This window comes from Penicillium digitatum, chromosome 1 (genome assembly GCF_016767815.1).
Source record: "Penicillium digitatum chromosome 1, complete sequence".
Lineage (NCBI taxonomy): Eukaryota > Fungi > Ascomycota > Eurotiomycetes > Eurotiales > Aspergillaceae > Penicillium > Penicillium digitatum.
In genome coordinates, this window is record NC_089384.1 from 7,406,223 (window position 1) to 7,419,203 (window position 12,981).

The window sequence follows — 12,981 nt, forward strand, 5'->3', positions numbered from 1 at the left end:
CCACTGTTTGCTCCCAGTACTTAGTCTCAGTCATAGCATGTAGATAGTTTCTCTCTCTCTCAACGCATCAAGAGATTTCCAGTTACATCTACATTCATCGTAGATCTCTAGTATCTCTAACAGTTATACTATCCCGTATTTCAAGCACATCATAGCGTGGTAAAAACTTATCAAGAGTTAGAGTTTCCGCATTCAAGCACACAGTTCATCGTTTCCGGAATCCAAGTCAGACTCTAATCAAAGCAGGGCACTGGACTCGGTTTAGCTGAACGTCGAGAATGATGGGTTCATTTTTTTTCTCTATAAGAACAGCCTACCCATGTGATTACTTAACGGTTTTATCGCCAAGTCCGTTGTACTATCATTCAAATTTACTGTCTTTATGCGAGCAAGAAATACTAAAATACCTAAATCATACCATCAAATTTAAAAGGCTGATAGAATGACATCTGATGGGGCAGCTCAAGGTCTGTGTATACACACATCCTATCGCCGGCATTATAGTCTCAAGTTTCGCAGTTTCTCGATAAAGTTATACTTCCACTGTCCCGCATACTATATTCTTAGAAAATAATTTAATTTCTTCCATTTAGGGCCACCAAACAATAGGTCATGATTGTAATCCGAGCCAGGTATCAATAATGAAAAGGCTAATCAATGGTTGTGTGCTTTCTTTTCTTTGCTATGGCTTATCTGGTCACCGCCATGACCACTTATTTGCCGTGATCGGAGACTGTTAAGCCTGTCTCGGCAACTTGCTGCAAGATGAGGTCGCTCGGCCAGCTTCAAATCCTCACGTATCCAACGGATAGTGGGCAGTTGGTATAGTAGTAAGGCATGGGCTGGGGCTGCATATTATACTAGGCTAGGACCCCCCAAGAAACCACGGAACCACTTTAGTACCATGGAGGAGCTCGCTCAGAGTGCTAGAGAGGTGCTGAACACAATGGAAAATGACGGAAGAGGTGAGATATATATTATCAACTTTGTGAAATCCGTCGAGCAATACGCACTGAACTCCCTGAAGGGGGACAAACCGCAGGTTCAGGTCATGGAAAAGGTGCAACAGGCACTCAACCGACTCGACCAGCGTATGGATAGCATCGAAAAAGCTACGACGGCGATCAAAGCAACAGCAACGACACCGTCCACACAAACAAGCAATTCGAACGACTCGGCAGCCTTCTGGGCACGGCTCCAGAAATGGGGACAAGGGACCGGCTCCGGCCCCCCCCCATCTCTCCCGACAAGCAATGGATCATCCTCGATCGGAGTTTCGCCAGCTGAGCTCCGCGAAGATCGAGAGATTATCGTCAAGATTCGTGACAGCGACACCCGCGAAACCCTCCGCCGGCGGACACCAAGGGAGATCGTCGAGCAGGCTGAGAGGACACGGGAGCAAGCCGCCCGGAGGAAAGCCAGTGCCCCCCTTGGTGGTGGCTGCCACTTCTTAGCGGCGAAGGTTCTCCCCTCTGGGGATGTGAAGATGACGGCGAATAGCGCTTCCGGTGCGGAGTTGCTACGAAAGCATGCTGACGGCTGGTTGAAATCATTCGGCCCAGCAGCACATGTTAGGAAGCCGACATGGGGGGTAGTAGCGCGCGGTATCGATACGAAGACGATGCTGTTGACACAGGAGTCGATGGCGGGGATGGCGAAGGAGCTGGTACGCCAAAACAGCCACTCATGGGGTGATACCCAGGTTGAAATCCTCCACCTTGGCTGGCTAGTAAAACCTGGCAAGCGTCGTGAAGGCTCTATCATCATTGAATTCACCGACCCGGTGGTTGCAAACCAGGCGATCACGCAGGGTACGCTCTGGCAGCACCAAGTGCACCAGACTACCCGCTTCTGCCGAGAAGGCCGTTCGAAATTATGCCTGAAATGTCAGAAACCAGGACATGTACACTCACAGTGTCTAAACGAATACCAGTGCGGCCACTGTGCGAAGCAACACCCGACCTGGGAGTGTGCTAAGCAAGGGGACGTCGAAGTGAAATGCGCCAATTGTGGCGGAGGCCATAGGCCAACGAGCGACGCATGCGAAGTAAGAACAGCAGCGAAAGAAGGGGCAAGACTAGCACTGGCTAACAGCCCTCTATTCCATCGTGTGCCACTCCACTTCCGGCAAAGGGAGACTACGAAGGGTAGTACCACTACCTCCCAGTCCCAACAGGGACTCGATACCCCAATCCACGCGCCGCAGCAAACTGCACAGCGCACGACGATATATCGGGCAGCACCTACATCGAATCGGACGGTGATCGCATCGCATCCGACAGAGAACGCACCTCATCCGACAGAGAACGCATCGCATCCGACAAAAGAAATTCGGAGGATGTATACAAAGGTTGGGGTGGAGAAGCCCCAACGAAGAAAGGAGCCCAGCCATGTGATGCGAACTAGATCGAGAACGTCGGAGGATGACGATCTACCTATCATACCAGAGGAGCTCGCTGAAACTGCCTCAGCAGTAAGCCAGTCGGCTCGCTCTTTGAGGTCACAGAACCAAGAGACTATGCAGTTCATGACAGATCCGGAGAAACAGCTCCAGACGTCATATAAGAAGAGGAGGATGACAGCACCAGCTGATGATATGGCGGAGGACTACGTTATGGATGAACAACCCCGAACGACTCGGCGATACCAACTGGTACGACACAAAGTTGCTGAAATCGACGAAGATGCGGAAGAGGAGTTCCATGATGCGTCGGAGCACAGTGATGATCCAGGAACAGACACCAACAACACCACCACATCTCAATGAATTACTTCCAAATAATTCAATACAATGCACACAACGCCCATCCAGTCATGGCCTCATTTCTGTCAGACAAAGCAGTCCAGAAAGCGGATGTGATTGCGGTTCAGGAACCCTGGATCAACTCTCAATCAACAACAACCCACTACCCAAACAAGGCCACCCACCAACTAGTCTTCCCGAAGGAGTTGGAAGGTGAACGAGCCAGGGTCTGTCTGTTCGTGTCGAAACGGATCGATCCAGGTTCCTGGTCATGCAAGACGGTGTCGAAAGGATACCAGCTGCTGAAACTGCGGAGGAACCATCTAGATGGGTGGACAGACCTCTTTATGCATAACATATATAACAACGACGATGGTGAAACGGTGGAAAAGCTCAATAGAGAGCTTGCCCAGAGACCATACGCAGAACATATCCTGATCGGGGACATGAACCTACACCACCCAACGTGGAGTGGAATAGGTTCCAAAGCGAAAGCGACCGCAGCAGCAGAGAGACTTTTAGATATCGCGGGGATTCATAATCTGTCACTGACGACAGAGACTGGATCACCGACATGGCGAAGAAACGAGCAGGCATCGGTCCTAGATCTCACCTTTGTCAGTAACACACTAGCAGAGAGGGTGGTTGAATGCCAGGTCGGTACCGATCATGGGTCGGATCACTACCCAGTAGTGACAACAATCGACATCGGTACCCCGCCATACGAACCACCAAAGAGGAGAAACTGGAAGGCCACAGACGACAAGAAGCTGATAGAATTCATCGAGCGACAACTCACCAACACCACCACCAACACGAATAATACCACCACCACCAATACCACCACCAACCCCCAAAACCTCACAACAGCCGACGATGTGGAGGCTGAGTGCCAAGCATTCATCCAAATCATCAACGACGCAGTCGATATCTCTACACCATGGGCGATCCCTTCGCAGTGGGCAAATCCCAGCTTCACACCAGAGTGTCAGGAAGCAGTCAAAGAAGTTCGACAGCTCCGCCGTCGACACGAACGGACAGGGGACCCTTACGACAAAGAGCTATACAAAGCAGCACGAAACCGGAAGACCCGGCTGATCAAGATCGCGCTCCGTCGATACCACCGCCGTAAGGTACAGGAGGTTATCGAGGAGGGTCCTGGCGGTATGTGGAGGATGAGCAAATGGGCAAGAAATCGGCAGGGGGCATATGACCAGGGGGTCACGCCGTCAATCAAGATACCAGGGGGACTAGCCGAGACAGTCGAAGAGAAAGCAGCTGCTTTCCAGCAAGCTTTCTTCCCAGTACCGCCACCGGCAGATCTCTCTGACATCGATTCGAAGGTGATCAACCATGATCCGACGGAGATCAATCGAGGGCCAATCCGCTTCCCAGAGATCACACACCAAGAGATCAAACAGGCAGTCAAAGCATCGCCACCAGACAAAGCGCCAGGAGAGGACGGCCTTCCGAACTCCCTATGGCATAAGCTTATTGAGATACCGACAGTACTCGACACCATCTCTCGAATTTACAACGCGTGCATACGGCTTGGTACCAACCCAACACACTTCCAGAAATCGATTACAGTGGTACTACGTAAGGCTGGTAAGCGTGACTACCAGCTTGCGAAGTCATACCGGCCAGTTGCGCTTCTTAATACACTCGGCAAGTTCCTCGAGGCAGTGGTTGCCCGACGAATTAGCTACGCAGTGGAAACATACAAATTGCTTCCGGATACCCATTTCGGCGGGAGGAAGGGAATCTCAGTCGACCATGCTATCCAGTCGATCATCGGCCGGATACGAAGAGCTTGGGGGAAAGGCAAGATAGCAAGCATGCTACTACTTGATGTATCCGGAGCGTACGATAACGTTTCTCACGAAAGGTTACTCTACAACCTCCGCAAAAGGGGACTCGGTCAGCTCGCACCTTGGGTGAAAGCATTCCTTACATCCCGAAGTACTAGAATCCGTATACCAGAAGGGGTGTCAGAGAGTATCCCAACACCAACTGGTATCCCACAGGGGTCACCTCTCTCTCCAATCCTTTACCTAATCTACAATGCAGATCTGGTAGAGGGCTGTGAGGGTGTGAAGACAAGTGGATGGGTAGACGACGTTGCCTTCATTGTCATCGGGAAGGATGAGCATGAAACCATCTCAAAGCTGCAAAAGGCATGCCAATATGCCGACGCCTGGGCAGCTAGGCATGCCTCGGTGTTCGATCCTAAGAAGTATGCCCTTATCCACTTCGTTAACCCGGAATCTGGGGGGGAAGAGCACACACCACTAGTACTGCAGGGCACCACAGTACAGGCCACCACAACAGCGGAGCGGTACCTCGGGGTCTGGCTAGACCCAGGGTTAACTTTCCAGCACCACCGGCAGCAAATGCTTGCTAAGGCCGGCGTCAGTTTACAAGCACTAAGAGGACTGACTGGCTCCACATGGGGAGCATCTCTCTCCGCTATGCGTGCTATCTACCAAGCAGTGATGATCCCACAGATGCTCTTCGGAGCAGCTGCCTGGCACTCACCGCTGACCAGCACACTAAGAGAACGAAGCTACGTGAAACAATTTGCAAACATCCAGTCAAGGGCAGCCTGTTTAATGAGCGGTGCCTTCAAAACAACTGCTAGGGAGGCACTGGATATTGAACTGCATTTGCTACCTATGCAGCAGCAGCTTGACCGGCTAGTCCAGTTGGCTGCTATTCGTATACGTACAGGCCCGGCATACGCAGTGCCGAAAACAATGCTAGTGGAGAGAGGACACATGCAAAAGCAAAGGGGGGGGTATACACCGATGGAGGCCCAAACCTGGAAGAAGGGTGGCTGCCTCACTACACCCTTGGGGCCATTGGCGAGTACTTGGGAGAGCAGGAAGGCATACATCCAGGCACCATGGACCAAGCCACCAAGGGTATACATTGAGGAGAGAGAGCGAGCAATAAACACACACAAGCGAACCACCGAACAACTCTATGCACCAGCAAGGCTCTATACCGATGGGAGCGGGTATCAAGGCGGCATTGGGGCCGCAGTGTACCCGGCATACCCATACAGGCGGAATGAAGCCAGGCTGTGTAATATGGGGACCGACGACGACGCCACTGTGTACGCTGCCGAGCTACGTGCTATCGAGATGGCATTGGAAGTCATCAAAGAAAGGTTCAATGATGACAACGAATGGCGGGACTGTCTGGCTAAGAGTGGAGTGGTCATCTTTACAGATAACCAGGCGACGCTCAGAGCCATCCAAAACCCACGAATGCCATCTGGCCAGGTATATCTTGAAGGATGTCTCCGGCTGTTGGAATGGTGCAATGATAAAATCCAGGTGGAACTACGCTGGGTCCCCGCACATGAAGGCATTCCGGGGAATGAGGCTGCAGACATGTATGCAAAAGAAGCAGCTACCACCACCGAGACCAACATTCATGATACCAATGCCAATGCCAACACCAATGCCAACACCAATGACAACACCAATGTCAACACCAATGTCAACCACAACCGATCTATCCGGCTTGCCGCCGCAGCGAGCAAGAGTGTGAAGCGAGAATCGACGATCGCGTGGGAGAAGGCATGGACAAAGGGAGGATCAAAGAGGACAGCGAGGAGGACGAGGAGGATGATCGAGGTGCCAAGCAAGTCAAATTTGACTTATTGGAAGGGCCTGCGGAAAGCGACAACATCAGTTTTGATCCAACTCCGCACAGGTATCATCGGACTTGCTGAATATCTGTCCAAAATCAAGCGAAGCGACTCACCGCGCTGTCAATGTGACCTGGGAAACCAGAGTGTGAAGCATGTCTTGCTGGAGTGCCCGCTTCTGAAGGAACTGCGGTCGGAGATGGTGGAGGAATTGTTTATGGAGGGGGTGTCGACAACGCTTGGAGAACAAGCAATGTTGACAGAAGTGAAGGCAGCGCCGATCGTGGCGAAGTTCATGATCGCATCGGGACTCTTGGGACAGTTTCAGTCAGTGGACTCGGTCGCCATGGGTAAGGAGCAGGGGGAGGAGGATTCAAAACCGAAACCAACCCAAGACACTGCGAATGTTGGAGAAACAGGGAACACATCACAGTGGCCGGGCGCCAGGTCCGCCGAGGTCACCTCACACCAACGCACATGGAGAACAACGCACGCTGCCGATGAAGACGAAGAAGCATGGCGCCATGACCCGAACCTATTCGTGTTCGACCTGCCGGAGTGATGCAGCAAGTAGACCTGGCAGTCCTGGGGATACAGGGACTCGGTGACTCGGGGAGCTGGATGAAGAAGTGGAGGTAGAGAAGTGAAGAAGTGGAAGGTGCATTGCAGAGAAAGAAGGGGACACTCTGCGCCCGCGGGGACTACGGGAAACCATCTACACCGGGCAGATGGATTGACTTTCTTTACATTTCTTTTGTCTTGTTTGCATTACGCCGGCCGGTTTGTGGCCTTACTTTTCAGGTGGCAGGACCTCGAGAAATCGAGTCCTGCTCACAGGGTGGATCTGCATACTGGGAATGCACCACCATTTATCGTCGGGAGCGGGCTCTGGGACGCAACCCCCGCATAGCAGCATGTATGTAAAGCGAGCTAAATCGGGTCAATGAATTCATCATCATCATCATCATCATCATTATACTAGGCTAGTGGTTCGATTTGATGCCGGTGGGACATAACATACTATGTAGCTATAGGTAAGTCTTCTCGTTTAGAGTTGTGCATTTCCAAAACCTCGGCTTCGACGATTGAAGGTATTCAATCCCCTTCCGCTGACGACTTTATCAACATCCTACATGAGATAGTCGGCACAATGCGGACACTCCGGGTAGCTCGCTTCAATGGCGCATAAATGATTTCTGGTTGTCTGCTTTCACGCTATTGCTACCCGTTCGTGTAGTTAATCTTCCGCGGTGCTCCTTGTTCCGTGCGACTCACATCCCAATGGCGGCGAGATGAGCTAGTCTCTTTGGGAGTGATACCCTCCAGTATGTCAACTAGCGTGTTTGTTCTCGTAGCTTTGAATCGATTGATCGACTTTATCGCCGGAATAATTACAACATTTGAACGACATTTCAAGTCGACTCGCTGGGTCGCAGGGTACTACTTAAGACGCGCAGCAGTGGGAAACCGCCGTTTCTTATAGAAGAGATTGGATAAAAGCCTTACTCTTGGGTAACATGCTAAGCGATTGAGATAGAGGGATACATTGAATACTATGTTGCAATACATGGTTTAGAAAAGGGTATTGAATTCCAGAAAAAAGCTCGGACTGCCATAATAGGGCTCTCTATGTAAATGCCATACTACCTATGCTTACCTTTCTTGGTATAGGATAGAAAAAAGAGTGGGTTTTTGTCATTTCAGTCGGTTAGAAAATTAAATGTTCATTGATCATATCCTACCTCGTTGTGCCCATAGATTAGATTTCTGTCATACCAAAAATGGCGAAGTACTGTCATACCGATAAATGCCAAAATTTGTTCTGTGCTGCAGTATGATAGTAGCAAATTCCAGAGATTCCTGTATAACCTGGTTCCATAACTCAGTTGGTTAGAGTGTGATGCTAATAACGTCAAAGTCGAGGGTTCGACCCCCTCTGGAACCAACCATATTTCTTTTTTGGTTTAGTTCACTAACTAGTCTAGTGACGCACAATTTAAACCCATAGATTCTTTTGTTTTATAGGTTAGGATCTTGTACAATTATAGGATTAAGCCCCCCTCTACCTTGTCAATCGAAATTTAGATGATAGCCGACTTTAAAGATGATGTGGTACAAGTATGTATAGCCTCGTCACCAAGAGTAAACGTACAACATCGTTTCAATACGTTCAATAGTCAGGCTATTTGATCGTAACCACCTAGCTACTCCAATAATGACATGAGAAATAAGAATAAGTGACTAGTCAATGGTACATAGGAGTGTCAGAAAAATTCAGTTGCTACACAGGCGGTCACCCACGTTAGAAAGCAGATGTAGAAAAACAAGCGAAAATTAAGTAACTTATTCAATCACAGAGAGAAATACAACCAAGTGGATTAAAGGCTACCTAGAAACATTAGGATGTAGTTTGCGGAGACATAGATAGCCTATACCGATCTTGAAAGGGTTACTAGACAAGACAAGGGCGGTATTCGTATTGGGTGGTGTTTAAGAGAAAAAGGGTCAAAAAGACCACGGATTCCGCAAAAAAATTTCAGAAAAAAGATGTTTGGTTGGTTCCAGAGGGGGTCGAACCCTCGACTTTGACGTTATTAGCATCACACTCTAACCAACTGAGTTATGGAACCAGAAGTTATATGTAGCATTCCTATATAGATATAATGACCACGTTGCGGCTAGGGACGTTCCATTTGCCCCAGGAACTGTGATTCCGTCATTATTGACAAGTTCACTTTCGTTCGGAGGCTCTGTGGAATTATCATTGTGACATACACAATAATGGGGATTATGTATGAAGGATCAGTCTCCTAAGAATAACTTCCTTTCGATAGGAATCAGTCTCTGCACAAATAATAGTAATCGTGCCAAGCGCCCAACACACACCTTCGTGTATTGGTGCGCCCCACTCAACAACAATTTTTCAAGTTCATATCAACTTTCTTAGCGTTTCACACTCTACCACGATGGCCGATTAAATCGAAACTCTCGAGGATCGAATTTCAAAGGGTATCGATGCATTTAGTCAAGCCAAAAATCCTAAAATCGCCCCGTTGGCGCGGGAAATCAGGGTTCCGTACCAGCTACTACACGCCCGTGTCCACGGGCGCGGTAACCGTGCCAAGCGCCCAACCACCCATCCTGGGTAGTTGGTGCGCCCCACCAAACGCAAAATTTCCAATTTCTCATTCAATAAAAATACTATTTACATGTAACCACCATGACTATCTATATACCAATTTCCACCGTGACTATCTCTTGCCACCATTGAAGCTTCATGCTCAGCTTCTAATAAATCCCTTGCTTCCTGGGCCCGTTGTTGGGCTTCCAATTCTTTGGCCTGTTTTGCCTGTAGCCGCTCTAGCTTCTTAGCATCGGCATCCTGTCTTTTTACCATCATCCTATTTGCACATATAGGTGATAGGACACTGCCTTTAGTCCTAAGAAGCGATTTCCCATTTTTTGGTGTATTTGCAGTTGATTTGTGGAACTGAGCCTTCTTCAAAGAGGTGTCAGGGTGCGGGCTGGCAGGACGGTATGATAGGAGATGACTGGCAGGGACAGGTCGTAACAGATCAGATTCTCATTGACAGGTACAGGCACAGGCAGGGGCAGGCTAATATACAAGACGTAGCTCGAAGAGCTACAACAGGATCTAGAACTGAAGTTCAAGATAAACAGGTCGGAGATCACGTGCCGTGATCTTCCTCTAACTAAGCATCACGGTTCGCACCGTGACAGTACCCCCTCCCTTAGAGCCGAGCTCCGTCGAGGCGAGGCTTGTGCGGGTATCTTCGGTGGAAGTTCCGTACGATCTCGCGGGCGTGGTCCAGGTATTCAGCAGGCTCTTCAGTGGGTTCGTCGTAACCAATCCATTTGACGGTGTACTTCAGACGCGGGCCTCCTCGGCCTCGTCGTTCCCAGCGGGAATCTAAGATGTCTTCAACTTCCCATTCTTCCAGTCCTTCGACTTCGACAGGCGGTGCGGGTTCAGTAACTTGTCCATTTACCGGGTTCGTGGCGGCAGGCTGTAGCAGGCTGACGTTAAACACAGGGTGGATCTTCATACTAGCAGGCAGTTCGAGCTTGTAAGCGTGTGCACTTATAGCTTCTAGGACCTTAAAGGGGCCTAGGTTCTTCCAGTCCAGTTTCTTCTGCGGGCGGAGGGTTCGGATATTCCTGGCGTTCAGCCAGACCAGTTGTCCAGGACGGTATCGGCGGGCAGGGGCGCGGTGACGGTTCGTTTGTTCTTCGTATCGGGCTTGTGCGGACAGTATCTCGGCGCGGACGTACTCAGTCAGTTCTTGCATTCGTGTAGCGAACTTTTCCGCGTCTCGGGTCGCAGGGTGACTGGCAGGCTGGGATGGTTCGAACCCGATGCGGGGGTGGAACCCATAGTTCGCGTAGAACGGAGAAACTCGGGTGCTCTCGGGGTAATGAGAGTTTGCAGTGAATTCGGCAAGCGGGAGCCATTCAGACCAGTCATCCTGTAAGTAGGACACATACGCTCGGAGGTATTGTTCCAGTACGGCGTTCGCGCGTTCAGTCTGGCCATCAGTTTCCGGGTGATAAGCGGTTGACAGCAGGTTGGTGATTCGCAGGCGCTTTGTCAGGTGTTTCCAGAATTGGGCCACGAACTGGGGTCCTCTGTCAGATACAACGGTATTCGGCAGGCCGTGCAGTTTCCAGACATGACGGGTGTACAGGCGGGCGACTTCTTCAGCGTTGCAGGTTCCCTTGCAGTGTATGAAGTGCTTCATCTTGGTCAGACGGTCTACCACGACTAGGATGGCGTCGTAACCGTAGCTCAGGGGCAGGTGCGGGATGAAGTCCATGCTGATATCTTGCCAGGCTCTCTCAGGTACGGGCAGTTGTCTCAGGATCCCTTGACGGACTTCTCGGGCGGGGGTGATACGGCGGCAGGTATGGCAGTTCTTGGTCCAGTCGCTCACGTACTGGTATACTCTAGGCCAGTAGTATTCTCGGGACAGCAGTTCATAGGTCTTCGACCGGCCAGGGTGTCCCACGGTGGGCTTGTCATGACACAGGCGCAGTATTTCAGCTTTCAGTTCATCGTTGTCAGGGACGTACAAGCGGTTCCGGTAGTAGAGGTAGTTGCCTCTTCGTTCGCAGTCGGCAAGTGTAATCTCAGGGTGACGGCTAGCGTTCTTGTCTAACGCTTCCAGGATAGATTGTACTACTTTATCTTGGTTGTAGGCTTCCAGCAGTAAATCCTTGATCGTAGATGGTGGTTCGGGCAGGTTGTTCTCGATGAATCGGACTCTTGTTTCAGGAGCAGCGGTGATGGGCGGATCGGCAATGTCGGGCGGAACGGTGATAATAGGCGGGACTTCAGCGGTAGCAGGCGGTTCTTCTGGCAGGTCTGGCAGTTCAGGTGGAGTGGTTGTAGTGACTCCGTTTCTCTGTCGTGTTGTGACGTTTATCTGTAGGTTTTCTTTCTTCAGAACAGTCTGGCTCTGATGCGCTAAGCGCTCATCCCCCTCTTTAGGGATATCCTCTGACCTCCTGGTCAGGGCGTCGGGCTTTGCACCTTGTTTTCCGGGACGGTACGTGATCTTGAAGTTAAACCGGGACAGGAATTCAGACCATCGGGCTTGGCGGCGGTTCAGGAGTTTCGTTGTCGTGAAATATTCCAGATTGCGGTGGTCAGTTATGACCTTCACGGGCGAGGGTGTGCCCTCCAGTTCGGGACGCCACTCTTCGAAGCAGCGGATTATGGCTAGCAGTTCTTTATCGTATATCTCATAGTTACACTCGGCGGCGGAGTGTTTTTTCGAGAAAAATGCGATAGGGTGCAGTATTCCAGCGTCATCGTACTGAGACAGTACACCGGCAGAGACAAAATCAGACGCGTCTGTTTCCAGGACTATCTCCTTGGACCAGTCAAACGCTTTCAGAACCGGGGCAGATGTAAACGCCTTCTTCAAGGCTTCGAAGCTCAGCTGGCAGACAGGTGTCCATTCGAAACGGACGTCTTTCTTCGTGAGTCTCACGAGCGGGGCGATGACTTTCGAGAAGTCTCTGATAAAGCGGCGGTAGAAGTTGCCGAAACCAATAAAGGCTTGCACATCAGTCAGACAGGTCGGTGTTTTCCAGTTCACGATCGTTTCGATCTTGTCGGGGTCCATACGGATACCATCTTCACCGATGATAGTACCAAGGAACTTCGTCTCGGACACACAGAATTCGCATTTCGATAGTTTTGCGAACAGGCCTGCCTCTCGGGGGCGCTGGAGGACTTTTCGTACATGTTCTATGTGTTCCGCACGCGTGCGGCTGTAAATCAGGATATCGTCCAGGTAAGCAGTACAGAAACAGTCCAGGTACTCTCGTAACGTGTCGTTGATAAATCGTTGGAAGGATGCGGGGGCTCCAGTTAAACCAAATGGCATCACCAAAGATTCGAACAGTCCTAATCTCGTACGGAAGGCAGTCAGGTATTCTTGTCCCTTCGCAATTCGCAGATTGTTGAAGGCGGAGATGATATCAATCTTCGTAAAGAACTTCATCCCTTTCAGGTTATTCAGGGTTTCCTTGGTCAGCGGCAACGGGTAACGGT

The 12,981-nt window shown here is 50.4% G+C and overlaps 2 protein-coding genes and 2 non-coding genes across 4 annotated transcripts; 3 read left to right on the plus strand and 1 right to left on the minus strand.

The window, feature by feature from the left end:
* Window positions 1–904: 904 nt before the first annotated feature.
* Pdw03_4908 (Reverse transcriptase, putative) lies at window positions 905–2,767 on the plus strand (the record flags this gene model as incomplete). The annotated part of the gene is made up of 1 exon (XM_066100863.1): window positions 905–2,767. The coding sequence occupies one exon, from the start codon at window positions 905–907 to the stop codon at window positions 2,765–2,767; it is 1,863 nt and encodes a 620-aa protein (XP_065956263.1).
* Window positions 2,768–2,814: 47 nt separating this feature from the next.
* Pdw03_4909 (reverse transcriptase) lies at window positions 2,815–6,963 on the plus strand (the record flags this gene model as incomplete). Its single annotated transcript, XM_066100864.1, has 3 exons — window positions 2,815–4,297; window positions 4,814–6,030; window positions 6,085–6,963. The coding sequence occupies 3 exons, from the start codon at window positions 2,815–2,817 to the stop codon at window positions 6,961–6,963; spliced, it is 3,579 nt and encodes a 1,192-aa protein (XP_065956264.1).
* A 1,309-nt stretch (window positions 6,964–8,272) lies between these two features.
* On the plus strand, window positions 8,273–8,346 carry Pdw03_tRNA23. The gene has a single exon. It is a non-coding gene; the product is annotated as a tRNA-Ile (tRNA).
* Window positions 8,347–8,957: 611 nt separating this feature from the next.
* Pdw03_tRNA37 lies at window positions 8,958–9,031 on the minus strand. Its single transcript has one exon. It is a non-coding gene; the product is annotated as a tRNA-Ile (tRNA).
* Between the last annotated feature and the right edge of the window lie 3,950 nt (window positions 9,032–12,981).